This window comes from Genypterus blacodes, unplaced genomic scaffold (assembly GCF_046128005.1).
Source record: "Genypterus blacodes isolate CSIRO-AG114 ecotype Tasmania unplaced genomic scaffold, CSIRO-AGI_Gbla_v1 ptg000111l_1, whole genome shotgun sequence".
Classification (NCBI taxonomy): domain Eukaryota; kingdom Metazoa; phylum Chordata; class Actinopteri; order Ophidiiformes; family Ophidiidae; genus Genypterus; species Genypterus blacodes.
Genome location: NW_027466915.1, coordinates 4,577,925 through 4,593,263, shown reverse-complemented (window position 1 = coordinate 4,593,263; position 15,339 = coordinate 4,577,925). Strand labels below are relative to the sequence as shown.

Genomic DNA, 15,339 nt, shown 5'->3' with positions numbered 1-15,339 from the left:
GAATGACACAGAAGTGAAAGTCACCTGTTCTCCTTTAGATACACCTTTCCAATAGCGTAGTAAACTAGACACTGCAAGGTCCGCTCCTCAAACGACTTCATCTTCTCCAATAGTCGTTGGGCTTCTGAGAGTTCCTGTGTTCAACAAAACAATAAACATACTGAATGTTTATGGTTGAAACGTCCTAGTGGTAGGCAACAAAATTAACTGAGGATTCTACAGTCTGGCTCAGATCAGAACCGTTTGTCTGTGTAGTCTGAGCTTAGCAGTAGTGACTACTGCTTGCCTAGCAGTGCTATTGTGCTGCTTTGCCACTGGTACATTACCTCGGGCTGGCCAATGTCTGTCAGGGCTGAAGCTCGACCAAAGAGCAACAACATTACATCCAGTGTGGAAAGTCCAAGATCCTGAGGAAGCAAAATCAAAACTCATCAGTTTTGATTCCAGTTTCACAACTAATTCAGCAGTCACAGCCCATGAGAAAGTGTCATACATTGAAAGAACAAATGTCATATCTCATTTCCCTCCAAAACGACTTAATGTCTTTCATGATTATGATGACCAATCAAACGAACATTGGATGAAAACCCAGTACCACGTTTTTTTGCCAAGTCACATTATAACATGTGGTATGTTTGAGGGCAGACATGGTGTGATGGATTAATTAAAGTCTGCAGGGTAAACTTGTACAGTAATTAATGAAAATATGGTTAGATTAAGGAATTCTGTGAGTATCATTGATTGCAACAAAGCAGCAAAATATCTTCCTTCCAGTTAGGTGCTTTCATTTTTACTAGTAGCAATTTGTTTACTAGAGAACAATAAAATAATATACGGCTTCCTACTTTTTGATTATTATTTTAATGCAACTGATTAATAGGGACCAATAGGGACCAATAGGGACAGGTAGAAACGCAGTTAGTCTGGTGATGCAGCTTTAATGGTATCGTTCATGATGTATACCAGTGGTCTCCAACCTTTTTGCCTCTGAAAGCTACTGTGACAAAGTAAAAGTGTCCGAGAGCTACTCGTGTTTAGCATTATTAGTAACATTTAACCACATTGCTGATTCTCCACCCAAACCAGCTGAATAAGCGTCTGTTGTGTGAACATTTACAAAATGTCGGTATCCAACACTCACATTTTGTATCAAAATGCACTTCCATTCAGCAACATAAGCATGTTTTTTACTGTATACATTTTTCAGTGTCAAGCTCACACTACTTAATTCACATCATATTAATCTCATAGAAAACAAAACAATGTTATTTAAAAAATCATATCATCATATTTCACATTTGTCTGTCCAGATATCACCGATACAATTTCCCTTCACATTCACCGTAATTCAGGGAATTCCCTTTAGTTCCCATATGTACTTCACAGTACTTCACAGTCTGTTCTGATGTTATTGAGATGACAGAGTGTGGTACTATTTTTACGAGTAATTAAAATAGTTTTGGAATGTTCTTGCAGTGAAGCACATTCTCTGTCATACAGTTTTGGAGTGTTTTCCTGTTTGGAAGAACATACTGTACACTGGATTGAGAGCCTGGGTGGAGCTTCTATATCCCAACAGTTGTAGAAACAGTGACAGTAGCAGGCACACTAGCCTGCCTTTTTTCTTCCAACTGAACTGTTGGATGCACAGTTCTCATGTCTGTGAAGGTTTTTTGTGGACCCTGCCCGACGTGCGGCTTAATTCTGCATTCTGCCTTTATGTTGTCACAATAGTTAAAATGCATCCAAATGCTGCCGTCACTCATCTTTTCGCGCACTGCACTCACCGCACTTCATCATCAGTTTAAACGTCAGTTAAAACACCATTTGAACATCAGTTCAAACGTTCAGTCTTCCCCGTGTTCATGGCACGGACAAAACCATCCTTTCAGTCGGTCTTGTATTAAGTTGCAGAAAAAAGATAAACGGCTCTTGGGCGGGAGCCGGCTCCCATCGTTCACGTAAAAGAGCCGGCTCTTTGAGCTGGTTCATTCGCTAACGACACATGACGCCCTGCTAGCAGCCGGAAAGTCCCGGGAAAAGTTCCTGTGGACTTTGGTGAAGTGGCGCTCACAGACACGTTCGCACCGCAAATAAGACACGCACACACTTGTCATTCACATTCATACATTTTTTTTGAATTCCTCATGAAAAAAGTATATTTGTTGCTTTTTCTCTGGGCAATTTTCTGGGCGGTCATCGTCAAATCTGGCGCGCTCTTGCTAGCCGAATGTTACGGTGTCATGTAACCAAACATGACCGCAGCGTCATTTGTTGGACTGACAGCTGATTGGCTTATCGTTTTGTGACAAAAGGCGGCGGGATGTGAATTTGATTGGATAGAAAACAGCTTTACCAAGTGAAGATATGTTGTCAAATGTACCTATTCTTTGAACCTTTCGCGAGCTACTCAGAAACGGGTGGTGAGCTACTGGTAGCTCGCAATTGACGTGCTGGAGACCACTGATGTATACCCTGCTCTCCATGGTCATGATTTGCAGTTTTCAAATTCTACTTTAAGATATTTGTACATTGGTAACATTTTACACAAAGTGCTCTGGGCTGTGTTGTATGTGCAATTACCTTGGGTGCTGTGTTTTCCACAGATGCTAGTGCCTGACTGAAGGCCTGCTCAGCATTGCGACTGCGGAGGTCAGTCAGGGCAACGTGAGCGTCTTGCACCAGTGTTCTCAATGCTCCACTCACACCTGCTTTAGAATCAGCCACTTTCTGACTCTGATAGGGCACAAAGTCAATTAATCTTTAGGGGACACAAAACTCCAATATCGCAAACTTTATGGTGAAGTATATGCAGTACAGTTTTAAGTATCAGTGTTGGAAAGAGGTAATTGACTTATATTAGTGCACTAAACATCAGTTATTTAGATCAGTGTTTTTCAACCCATGTGCCACGGCACACTAGTGCCGTCAGGTGTGCCGTGTGAGATCGTCAGGTGTGCCGTGTGAAATAATCCAACTCCACTTAATTAGTCCCAAAAAATGTTATTAACCTCTGGCCCGCGAGCCGATCTGGCAACCCAGCCCGCGATCCGGCCCGCAAGACAAACAACAAAAGTTTTGTGTTAAATCGCAGGGTAAATTTCTAAGAGTGCGCGCACCCCCTTCAACAAAAGTTTTGGTGGTGTGACTTGAAAAATACTGATTTAGATGATCTGATGCATTAAATCCTGCCCCTTTTCAGCAATCTGTTTACACAGCCTCATAGCGAGAGTGAGCACGCATGAACAAAATTTGGTACTACACATTAAATTGTCTTTCATAAAGGCCTGTACAATTCTTACCTCATTTTCAGACAGGTTTTTGTTTTTAAATTTCTTTTTTCCAGTGGCGTTGAGCTCTTCTTTTCCACTCTTTGAAGCAATGTCACTGTAAGTGCAGAATACTTTCTTAATTACAGTCATTTCATTATACAATCCTCTTTCACTGTTAGGCTTCGATACCACTTTAAATAAATGAGGATAGATTTTCAGTTTAGTAAATAATTACACTGGTTTGATCTTTTCCCTCACACGCACATAATTTATAAAGTCACAGATATAAAATGCAATAGGGGCGCGCCCCTCACTTTGGGAACCACGGCTACAACGGAAATGTGGTTAAATTTAAGCTGTGTTAGCGTTCACACAAGCAGCATTGAACAGCCTCACTTACCTTTTTGTACCTCTGAGAGCACCTTCTGTGTGAATCCTTTCACTTTGCCCTGAGGAAAGAATTCACACGCTGTAAAATTCACAAGATTCCACATAGATCCATTATCACCAGTTGCTGGTTAAAAAAACTCACATGTGTAGTTTCCAACTGAAATGTGATGTGTTCCATGTACAGAAATGTCATTACGGCAACATACAGAATTTCTCACTGACAAATTAAGTGGTGGTTTAAAAGGTGTTTAAAACTATGTAGACCCTATTTTTCCCAAACATACATTCTTCAATCAAATCTGTTCAATCAATTTTTATTGTGAAATAGACAATCTCATCCTAAAAACACCTGTCATTTCTGTCATTATAATTACTTTATTACTTTCTACACCACAACCCCAACACACTCTAATTCTAAACAGGATTTGACTGTCCCATTGTGATTGATTGTTTTCAGTAAAACACTAATAAACTGGAATACACTTCACTTACAGTAATAATGATCTGTAATGCTAAAACACGACACAACCCAATATGTACGTGCGTTCAATCCGGAGACACCAAGTACCAACAAACTCACCTGGATGATTGTGATCTTTAACCTCTGAATCCTGTGAAAAACAAGTATCAACAGTAAATTTTGAATAACCCTAAAAACAGAAGAATTACAAAGCTAAAATTGTTGCATACTTTCTATAAGATTAAACAAAAAAAAAATCTCTTTTTTCAGCTTCCAAATTAACGCCGATTGACTTTGGTATAAAAGAAATAAACAAACAGGTTATCCACCTAGAGTTTGTTTGAAATTGATAGACATAATGACCAGGAAAGACTGTTTCAGGATTATCCAACACATTTGGATTGTTTTATTGGATTTTTTAGTATTTTTCTTTCAAAAAAGGAACAGAACCTCATTGACAACACCATGATAAAATGATCAGATCTTGATAAGTTTCAGAGATCCATTTTCCTTATTATTTCAGTATAACTCCTCGTCAAACAGTGACTGACCTTACTGTGTGGGGGTTTTACTATTGTTGGTCCCGACTCCACTGTCTTGCCTCTGTTAGCGCTGTTTGCTCTGTAGAAAGTCGAACATACATAGAGTATCAACTTGTGTCCCAGTCATAGTGGTGTGTGTGTGTGTGTGTGTGTGTGTGTGTGTGTGTCATGTCTCGTACCTTTTGCTGTGGCTTTTTGGAAGTTGTGCAGCTGAAAGGGTAGCGCAATGAAATTATCAAAAAAAGGCACCAGAATGTAACAGAGGAAAGCTAAATCAATTAATGGTAGTTAAATCAGATTTGCACTGTCAGGAACAACAGGAAGTAACGCTTGTGATGGTCAGTTTTCCTGTCACCCTCTACATTTACACAAGCCATTATACAGCACTTTTCACATGGTGAGTAGTGCTATATAAAAAATACAAGTAAATGCTATTAGTGTCCAATGTTATGTTATTATTATTATTATTATCATCAGGACTGCACAGAAGCAATAAATATGTGCCCTCTCAAATTCAGAATGTACAGGTCCACTCTGGTGTTCACTCTGCTGACTTACCAGTCAATTACAACAGCGTATGGAAGATCATCAGATCAGTTACACATAGTATTTGTACTTGGTTATGACACCTTATTTGGACTGAGGTGAAGTATGTTTTCTATTTTAAATATATATACGTAAATATATACATATCCTTAACCCCCTCCTTACTCCTGCACTTCACTGGACATTTACAAAATGTGCTACAACTAAGGCTCACTGGACCCCATGGACTTTTATTTGAATACCCCTGATAGAGAAACCCTTCAGTATCAGTCCCACCCCCACATTGTTTTGAAGTGGAGGTTAGTGGCCGTAAATATACATGATAGGATAAGGCACTCTCACTTACGTTTTGTAACACTCTTCCCGCCCCCTCAACGGAAGTGTTGCGTTTCCATCGCAGCGCAAATTTTGAATCTTGTAGTTTTAAAAAATGATTTTTTTTTTCCTATGAAAACGATTGTACTTACTGCTGCTTCCATCCATTTCTGTGATGAATTTGAGTTGCTGTTGTTCCAGGTCTTTTAATCCCTCAGGGTCATCACTGCACAGACCTTGAGCCAAATGGTTAGCTTCTAGAGCCTTCTTCACCTCTCCCAGGCAGAACAACGCCTCACAGTACCGGTAGTGACCCTGCATAGACATGTGCACATACTGTGTATTATTGTGACTAGAATGCAATGACCTATAGTTCATAGTTAATCTTGTGATAAAGCCAATCTCATCAAAACTTCATAAAAAATTATCAAAGAGCTGTTGTTTTGTCACACTTAAAGTGATACTCACTTTGTTTTACAGGGAAAAAACATTTGTGTCACACATAATTTAGCAGGTCTGTAGGCAAATGATTGGACCTTCACAAAAACCTGTGCCATTTCTTCAACGTAGCAAAGATAGAAGATCTGATCGTTACTATAAAAACCTGTAGCATGCATTTTACCAAATAGAGTTGTGCTATGCCATCATGACAGTATTGCCTTGTAACATCCATTTTCTTTGGGAAGTATTTTTTTCTCCCAATGCATGTTCCATGGATATGTTCTGTGGTTCCATCATGGTCCATTTTACAGACTACTGACATAGTCAGTTGTCAAGTATACTAAGCGGCAGTAGCTCAGTCCATAGGGCCTGTATGGACCAAGAAAGTGGACTGGCAGCTGGAGAGGTGCCCTTGAGCAAGGCACCGAATCTCCCAAACTGCTCCAGGGGCGCCGTATCATGGTTGACCTGCACTGATCCCTCTGTAAAGCGTGTGTGTGTGTGTACGAGGGGCATGCAAGACAAATTTCAGATTGATGCGTTTGCATGGTGACGACTTATCATGCGATTTGACCCAATGAAAAAAAATATGTCAGCAACCTAGTTTCGACATAATTTCCACCCAACAATCACTACATACAATCAATCATTACTTACTTACTCTAAAAAGGGATTTAATATTAAATGTCTGAAAACATAGCTTGTTATAGCAGGAATTTTGTTCTTTATTGCTAGGATGAAAAATCAATAAAAATCTAACTTGGGTTGCGTCTCAAGCTCGGAACATCCAAAACATTTGATCTAGAACAGGGGTGTCAAACTCATTTTAGTTTGGGGTTAGGGTTCAGCACAGCACATTCAGCCCAATTCAGATTCAAGTGGGCCGGATTAGTAAAATCATACCATAATAACCTATAAATGGATGTAAAAGGACAACTCCAAGTTTTCCCTTTGTTTTAGTGCAAAGAAGTACAGGTTCATATTGCAAATGTTTACATTTATTTAACTATCTTTTTACAAAACATATGAGAAATTTCTTAACTCAGTGGTTCCCAAACTTTTTCTGAAGGGCCCCCCTTCTGTAGATAAGAATATGTTCTCGCCCCCCCAGCATTAACTAGGATCGTTTTGAGAAGATCGTAAGGCGTGTCGCAAAAGCGACATGCGTTGTGGGAAATGTAGTTTATGGATAATTTACGCTTAAAAACTCTTTGCTCTCAAAGTCAAGGCCTGCGGGCCTTGACTTTGCCACCTGTGATCTAGAACATAGCTAGCACATCTTAATTTGTCTGTTGTACTGAAGAGATGTTTACCTTTGCCCAGAGTGGTTTTATCAGAGTTGCACACTTCCCATCAACAACAGCTTTTCTGTAATATGAAAAAATAATGTTGAGTTAAAACATTCAATACCATTCATAAATAATATCATTCATACAACACTCACTGTCACTTCTTTGCATTACTTTCAAATAATATTTTAAATATTGAAGGTGACAAGGTAAGTCAGTTAATTGTACTTACAGATAGGTCTTGCATCGGATATAACAGAGGGCTCTGTTGCCATAAATAATGTGGTTATCAGGGCTGGATGGAAAAGAGTTAGAGTTATTATAAAATAAATAAGAAATAACCAGGGGAAAGTGCAAAATCATCCCTTTATTCTACAGATTATTTCCCCATAAAAACAAGACATTCTCATGAATCAATGTATAAAAACTGATAAAACACAGCTGAAATGTAGCCCTTTCAAATTTTGGCATTAACATTTCTAGCTCTGATTATGACCTGAGAAATATCTTCATTTCTTAATTCCTGAGAAATATGAACCTGTGCGTCACAAGGCAGGCAGTGAGAGACCAAAACCAAGACAAAGTCAAGTCCTTCACACCCAAGAAGTGGTAGAATAATAGAAATAAGATTAAACATGCTGAGTTAGTCAACAATTGTAAACTGGAAAAAAGGCTGGCAAAAGATTGGGATTGAACGGTGATACCCCAAAGGGTCCATGTGAGGGCAGCGTTAATTGAGTCAGCAACTAGCATGCAATTAAGACCACTTCATTTGCACTGGTTGGGACGTTAACATTTTCATTTCTGTACTTCGCTGTTAGAATGCTTTTTATGGTGTTAATGGAAAGTAGGCCGGTGGAATGCTGGTGAAATGTATATGTTTAAGATGTGTTTGGATGAACTTTTCTCTCTGTGATTATATATGGTTCTCCAGAGTTCTTATATGAGTGGCCTTGAGTCTAGAAGGTGTAAATCTGACATGGGTTGTGTAAGCTTATTGTCTCACAAGGGTGGAGAAGCACCAGATGCTAGGCTCTGGGAGGGCTTTAAAGATGTTGTACAAGCCAGAGGACATTGTCATTCTCTTCTGCTCTGCATGTAGTTATACAGAGTGAACCAGCGCTGTAATAAACTGATAACTCCATCGCCTTGAGTCTCTGTGATGAATTTGCTCTAATATTCACAAAGTGGCCCCAAATTTTTGTCCTTGAGGGCACATACTGTCCCATTATGAATAAGACTATTTTCTACCCTATTACCTGACATAATTTTACAGATATGACTGCTGCACCATAAAACAAAAGTCAAGCTTACTAAAATGCGATGGCTCTTGAGTAACACTTCACAGCAGCATCGAATTGCTTCTTCTGAAAGTTCTCATTTCCTCTTAGTTTCATCTCATCACATTTCTGCAAGAAGAAGGAAAGTTTCAGTGGAGTTTAACAAAGAGTTAGAAACTAAATGAAATACATACTTACAATACAAAATACTTTCTATTGATCTGGATCAGGAAATTGTAAGTTTCATCTGGTTTAACACAAGCAGACATGTCACTGGTGCTGGCTAAAATGTAGCCGAGTTTAACTGCTGGAAGTGACTGCAGTGTTTTTTTTACTAAATGGATTGAGCATCTGGAGACGCCACTATAGTTATGTTGAGTTATGCTGAGGTATGAAACATTTGGCACAACATGTAGCACAAATGAGATAAATAGCATGTTGGTGCAGAGACAAACACTGAAAACTCTACATGTCTGGTGCAATAGTCATTTCCTCAGTCAGAAGAAAATACAACTTCAGATGACATGTCCAACCTATACCAGAGTGACATGTGGGTGTCCCCATACCTCTGGCCATCCATGACTCCGACTAAATTACTACTTCCAAATGTGAATCTAAATGATTTAGGATTAACTGATCAATAAATGATGAATGACTAATGGTCTTGAAATTCCTCTAAACACACAAACGCTGTTTGGAGGAAACATTTGTGGCATCATTCTGAACTTCTTACCTCTTTAAGGCGATGAGATGGTTCCGTTCCTAGTGTGTGCAGCATTTTGTCCATGTCAAATCCCATATCCTGGATAAAATACGTAACTGAAAGCAAAAGTAGAGTATGTGATCATTGTCACAGACTCTTACTATCCAATCTGCTGAAGGTTTTATCAAAGCATTGACTCTTTTGAAGAATTAAAAAATGTCCCTACATCCATCGCATATCATCTTGTGACTTGGTAGCTTGTACAAATATCAGAACAGGTGTACACGATGTGGTGTGAGTTGTATCTTACACTGTCTGAATATATGATGCAGGGCGACAAAACAGATGTGTCCACGGCCAAACTCCTGGATGCGATGACAGATGTCAGGTTCTCCAGTTGTCTCCAGCCAGTGTAAGGCAGCCTCCAGAACATCTGTAGAGCACTGACGGTACGAATTCTTTGTACCGTCAGCTTTGAACATTAACTCTTGGTGCTGGTGCACAATCTATGTAGGCAATGTCTTTTAATGCACAAAGCTTGTTCTGATTTTGTGTAATGTGATGCCAAAAATGAACTGCATTTATGTTTGCTGTAAATGAAAACGCACACTGACTAATGGAATAATTTAGTCAAATGTGTAACCAAGAAATGTGTTTGATGAAGTTCAGGTGGATAAATTAGCTTTTTATATTTTATTTTGGAGAAATTACAAAAATAACAGAAATGAAATATGCTGTTGATAAGGTAATTTCAATCAAATGCATCATAAGTTTAAATCAAAACATTTCACTCTTTTTCATTCCATCAGTATGAGGTGCTGCAGAAACATTTTTAATAAAAGAGCACTCAATTTATGAATTCCTATCAGGAAGTAATGAGGATTTCAGAAAAATCTACTAGTGTTTCTGAAAGTTGATTGTTAAATGACAAATCATGACAAAATGCCACTTTGGTAAGACTTACCACATTAAATCCGTTGCTGATCCGCATGACCTGCTTTGTTAGATCCTTTCTTGCCTGAACAAAAACAAATCAGAAAAGATCATTTGCAAGGACATTGTCATGACTAATGATGTTTTTACATGCTGCTTGTGAAGCCAACCAAAGTCTTGTGCAGCCATGCCAAACAAGGACTTGTATTACTCTCAGCATGGCTTGAGTGTTGGTTCCGTTAAAAGGGAACTGTTAATGAGAGTTTTGGCGTGTGGGGGCGCTAAGCAACCCAGGGAGTAAGACATGCCTGTAGTGTCTCCCGCAGAATCCTACCAAAATTTGTATACATCAGAGAATTGACACTTTCTAACCCAGGGGTGTCAAACTCAATATCTTAAACACCTGAGAAAGGATTTTCAAATAAGAGCTACATAATTGGCATTCGTCATTTTTATTTAAATAAATAAAATAATACTTTATGCATCTCTCTTACAACCTTTCAAGTTAATTTTCAATGGGAACCTTTTTTTCACACAACAAAACAACCAAAATAAAATAATAATTTCCTTCAGTGAAAATCCAACAATTCAACTATTCCTAGTCCATGCCTTGGAGTAGTAACACAAAAGTGCATAAAGAAAGGCTCAATTTGCTCCACTCTGATGCACATAGATATGTGCTGCCGAACATAGAGAGCATTTGAGCAGCTTGGGGACAGAGTTGGGGAATTGTGTCGGGGAGTCATACTTTGAGAGTCACTGGAGTTCAATCAGCTCCATTTGGAGGTTGGTTCCAAGTCAACTGCAAACTGATTACTAAGCAGTCCAAACTTACATTTCTGCATCACCCCCGTGACACCGATCAGCCGTCCCGTATTGTTTTATATGGTCCCTCCCACCCCGTTACACCGATCAGCATGTATTGTTTTATACCGTCTCTCAGAGCAAGCTTACGTCAATTAATGTTGAATTCAATCTAACTTTACGCGCTCAAACACTAAACTTATCTTTCCCTAACCAGTATAATCAAATGTGCATGTTTGTTCCAAATTGGGTAAAAAATATAATGGGGCCCAAGAAATGTTTCAGTACAGAGTTGAGTTTAAGATGAACTGTTGGAAGAAAGAAAGTTGTAGAACTGAGAGAAAAGTTACACAACACAGTGTGAGCTATAAAGTAGGGGAAAGCAAACTTACACAGCCTTTATCCAGGGCTCTGAGAATCGCTTCGACTATTTCAATTTTGTGCAGATGCTTCAGACCCAATTCTTCGCTGCAACTGGAAGAAGAAAATAACTCTCTTTAATAACCTTAACACTGAAGATAAAAAATGTGTAGATTAACGTCATTATTCAGAATTTATAGCAATTGTGTTTACTCAGAGTTGATGAGGCCTATATGCACTGCCCAACGTGTTGATATGTTGGACTCTTCGCGCCGCAGCAGGATGGGACGCCAGAAGGTGTAAACTTTCATCCGCTGGAAAGCCTCCTTTTTAATGATGTGAGGGATATGATTCCACCTCTTAGACACCTCCTCTGGAGAATGCAAAAAACCTTCACTTACCACAGCAGTGCCCATGAGAAATGTTTCATAGTTAAAGTTCATCATTAAAAAAATTCTGGTGGAAAATGGCTCAAACTGTATCAGTCATCTATGGGTGTGAGGATGGAAAATAAAGATGGAATCATTAAAATAAAGCTGAAAAAATTAAATGTATTGTTAAATGTGGATTAGGATGGAATTTGAGAGATTCGGGATAAAATGTATCAAAAACATTCTTAAATCCTGCTATAAATTATGTTAAGTTGATAATGATCTCCTCCACCGTCACATCCACATAGCTCACTCTTGCTTGAATGATTCTGTTGTCCCCCACAACAAAAAACAATATAACACATGGCACAATGACCTTCATTTCTCTGAATATTCAAATTAAAGGTGGATGAAGTCTTCATTATTGCTTACCTGGAGGGTGGAAAGGGGACATCCCACCACATTCCGTATAGAAAGAGGCAGGAAATGTCTGAGAGGAGGGAAAATGATTTAAAGGTGACGTGCTAATTATCAATAGGTTGGCTTTTATTGTGGAAACTAGTGAGTAACTCACAAGAGCCTGCCCATGTAGGATGTCTCCTAAGTCACCAAAGTCAAAATCAGAGTCAGAGTCCGACATCTTGCCCAACCTGTAAAACACAACACATAGGCAGAGGTAAGAGTAAGTCACAGAACACAACAATTCATTGAAATCTGTTATGTACTTCTTTTCATATAAAATAATAAAAACAACCCTGGATTTCCTTTCGGCACTTTGGCCAGGCTGACAAAGAGCTCTCTTGTATTCCTATAGCTCTCAGTAGTAACGACTGATTCATCCTCAAACACAGGAAACAAATAAAACTGCTGTAAAATCTGATACTTTGACTGTTTTTCTCCAATAGGCCTTACCGAACTCTCTTCAATGGCCTTCTCACCTAAACCATCAAACTGTCTCTTAGACCCGATCCCAAATAGGCTGCTTATGGAAGTCTTTCCCTAAATTAGCATTTGTTTACTAGATACGATAAATCTTTCTCTAGTAACAGGCTATGTATCACAGTCCTTTAAAGTAGCTGTAATCAAACGACTTCATTATTATATACATCATAAGTGATATGATAATAAGTGACTTAAATGTTGAAACTGGGTTAAATCATCTGAATTTTGTAAGACCTGAGACTTGCTTGACTTATAGCAAAATAGCTGGGACTGAAATTGATGCTTGACTTGTAGCAGGGATAGGCATGACTTGCTGGAGACTCAAAGGTAAAAATGTGATTCTTGCTTGTGACTTGCAGGTGTGACTTACTTCTACCTCTGCATATTATAATTTTCTATTTCTAAATATGTCTCTCAAGTGTATAACCACAAGCTCATCGATACGCCATCTGATACCGTTTAGTAAAATACTTCCTGAGAGGCCTTCAGCCACTCTGCCCCCCATTTACAGAATTCACTATAAGCCTTCATTAGCCAGACTCAATCCCAACTCCTCAACGTCACATTCGCAAGAATACTGCACTGTCATTTCAGTTTATCCTCCCTCCCTGTTGGTCTTATCTCTGTGCTTACCTACTCATTCGACTGTTCTATACAGTATGGCTTTATTTCGTAATCCACCATTACTCTCCACCATTATTCTCCTTGTGCGGCATCTCTTATTGATTTAAGTTTATACAGTGTGCTTCAGTTTTAGCAACGATACAACGGTATTACTATTATTCTTATTATTCTTATTATTAATGTCACCATTGTAAACGCGAGAGGCGATCTGGAGCCAATACAACTTATCGGAAAGCCACTTCCCTGTCTGGATGAGTTTCCTCCAAATCACAGCTGCGTGTGGGCGTGGCTCGCCAAGGAACCGAGTTCTAGGTTAAACTGTCCTGAAAACAAGAACTGACTGTTGCATCCCAGATGAAACACGATACATAACGATTTTCGACTTTGAGCTCAGATAAAATATGTTATCTATGTCCATGATATCTTTCCACAAAACCAAACATTAAAGAGTCGCTTTTCAAAGTCTCTCTCTCCTGCGAATGCGGCTACCTGGTTGCTTCTGGCCACTGACATGTAGCACGAAGCGCCATTGTTTCTGTCGTGATCTGGCAGTACGAGTAAACAGAAAACTTGGCTAGGCGAATTGTCAGTTTAACTATCGCGTCACTTTTCATGGCGACTTTCAACAGCGTTTAGTTCATCAGAGCTAACGTGCTAGCTATGTATTGGGTGAAAAGCTATCATTGTGATACTTACGTAAACCTATACGTTAGTTAGTTGGTGAGAGGTTCAGCAGAGAGGCGGATAAGAAGACATAACAGCAAAGAAGTGAGGAAAACTTTACCTTGAGTAAGTTTCGCTTGGAAAGCTTCGCTCAGCTGCATCAAACGCCCGAGCTCATGTTAGTGTGCGGAAGTGAGAATGGAGCGGACTTCCACACTGTGACGTAGAGATGGGATTTTTGGCTCTTTAGAGGGAGCCGTTCATTACGGATCCGTTCACTTCAAAGAGCCGTTCAAAAAACTGGCTCATTTGGCTCTTTTCTATATATTCACTTTTTAAGAAGCCAGTCTGGGGTTAATTCCTATTATCCTGAAAATAAGAAAGAAGGGAGGAATGATGGGCTGAGATTTGGATCAGAATAATTTCTAACTTAGATTTCCCACAAATATTTGAATTTGAATTATTCTATAGTATAGATTATAGCTTCATTTGACATGTGTGGACAAGATTTTTTAAGTCTGATTGACAGTGAGATGACAATTTACTCATTGTATAAAGTGTGTGTACGCGCGTAAACCTACTTTGAGTTATTTTACTTATCCAACACCTTAATACTTACAAATACATACAAAAAGCCCAAAGCAAGCTACAAAGAAGTTGCAAAAGCTTTTAGTGCAAAAAATTCAAGAACATTACAATACAGATTTCAAGAATAATACAAAAAAACCCTCAATACAAACAATATTATATAACACAGGCTTATAATAAAGGTGCACATTTTAAAGAAAACAATAACTAATATAAATGACAAAATATTTGCATACACAACTCTAAAACAATACTTCAAGTGTTATCAAAACATATAAAACTGCAATAAATTGAGAAAAAATGTGCATACACGCTACTGGAAATACTGGTACAAACTGTACAATAGACTAAAACCATAACCATAACTCAAATAACAACATCAACTGTAGACAAAATAAAAAATAAATAAAATAAATAATAAAGCAGCAATAATAAACCATGCTTTACGGCCTCTCTTTCTTGTCCCTTGGCAAATTTGCATTGAGGAAGGTAAGTGCCCTTACTTTGCTAGAGGCGTGATCGCAGGGAGAGAGAAAAAAATGAACGAAAAAAAGAACGGCTCCCAACCAATCGCGACCTGGCTCTCATCGTTCACGTTAATTAGCCGTTCAAAAGAACTGGATCGTTCGCGAACGTCACATCTCTACTGTGACGTAAGGCGCGTCACATTGGCGGGTCAGCGACAGCTATAGAAGTACAAGATCTCCAATGAGCAAGAACCTCGAAATGCATCCCTGCCGAAGATTGTGTGATATGTTGTGAATGGAAAAGCAGTTCACAATGACATATCAATGTGTTATATGTCATTTCACATTT

General features: G+C 38.9%; 1 protein-coding gene across 1 annotated transcript in view; it reads right to left on the bottom strand.

Moving 5' to 3' along the window:
- Positions 1–14,146, bottom strand: part of ttc3 (tetratricopeptide repeat domain 3) — a 28,942-nt gene extending 14,796 nt beyond the window's left edge. Inside the window, exons 1-20 of the mRNA XM_076161418.1 lie at positions 14,057–14,146; positions 12,281–12,356; positions 12,139–12,196; positions 11,549–11,708; positions 11,368–11,449; positions 10,203–10,256; positions 9,549–9,696; positions 9,269–9,354; positions 8,570–8,664; positions 7,488–7,550; positions 7,280–7,334; positions 5,678–5,840; positions 4,844–4,874; positions 4,674–4,743; positions 4,243–4,273; positions 3,673–3,721; positions 3,303–3,387; positions 2,584–2,736; positions 327–407; positions 25–134 (exon numbers count right to left, since the gene is read on the bottom strand). Coding sequence (XP_076017533.1) covers positions 25–134; positions 327–407; positions 2,584–2,736; positions 3,303–3,387; positions 3,673–3,721; positions 4,243–4,273; positions 4,674–4,743; positions 4,844–4,874; positions 5,678–5,840; positions 7,280–7,334; positions 7,488–7,550; positions 8,570–8,664; positions 9,269–9,354; positions 9,549–9,696; positions 10,203–10,256; positions 11,368–11,449; positions 11,549–11,708; positions 12,139–12,196; positions 12,281–12,346 — 1,640 coding nt within the window. The 5' untranslated portion in view covers positions 12,347–12,356; positions 14,057–14,146. The remainder of the gene's footprint in view (positions 1–24; positions 135–326; positions 408–2,583; positions 2,737–3,302; positions 3,388–3,672; positions 3,722–4,242; positions 4,274–4,673; positions 4,744–4,843; positions 4,875–5,677; positions 5,841–7,279; positions 7,335–7,487; positions 7,551–8,569; positions 8,665–9,268; positions 9,355–9,548; positions 9,697–10,202; positions 10,257–11,367; positions 11,450–11,548; positions 11,709–12,138; positions 12,197–12,280; positions 12,357–14,056) is intronic.
- Positions 14,147–15,339: the final 1,193 nt, after the last annotated feature.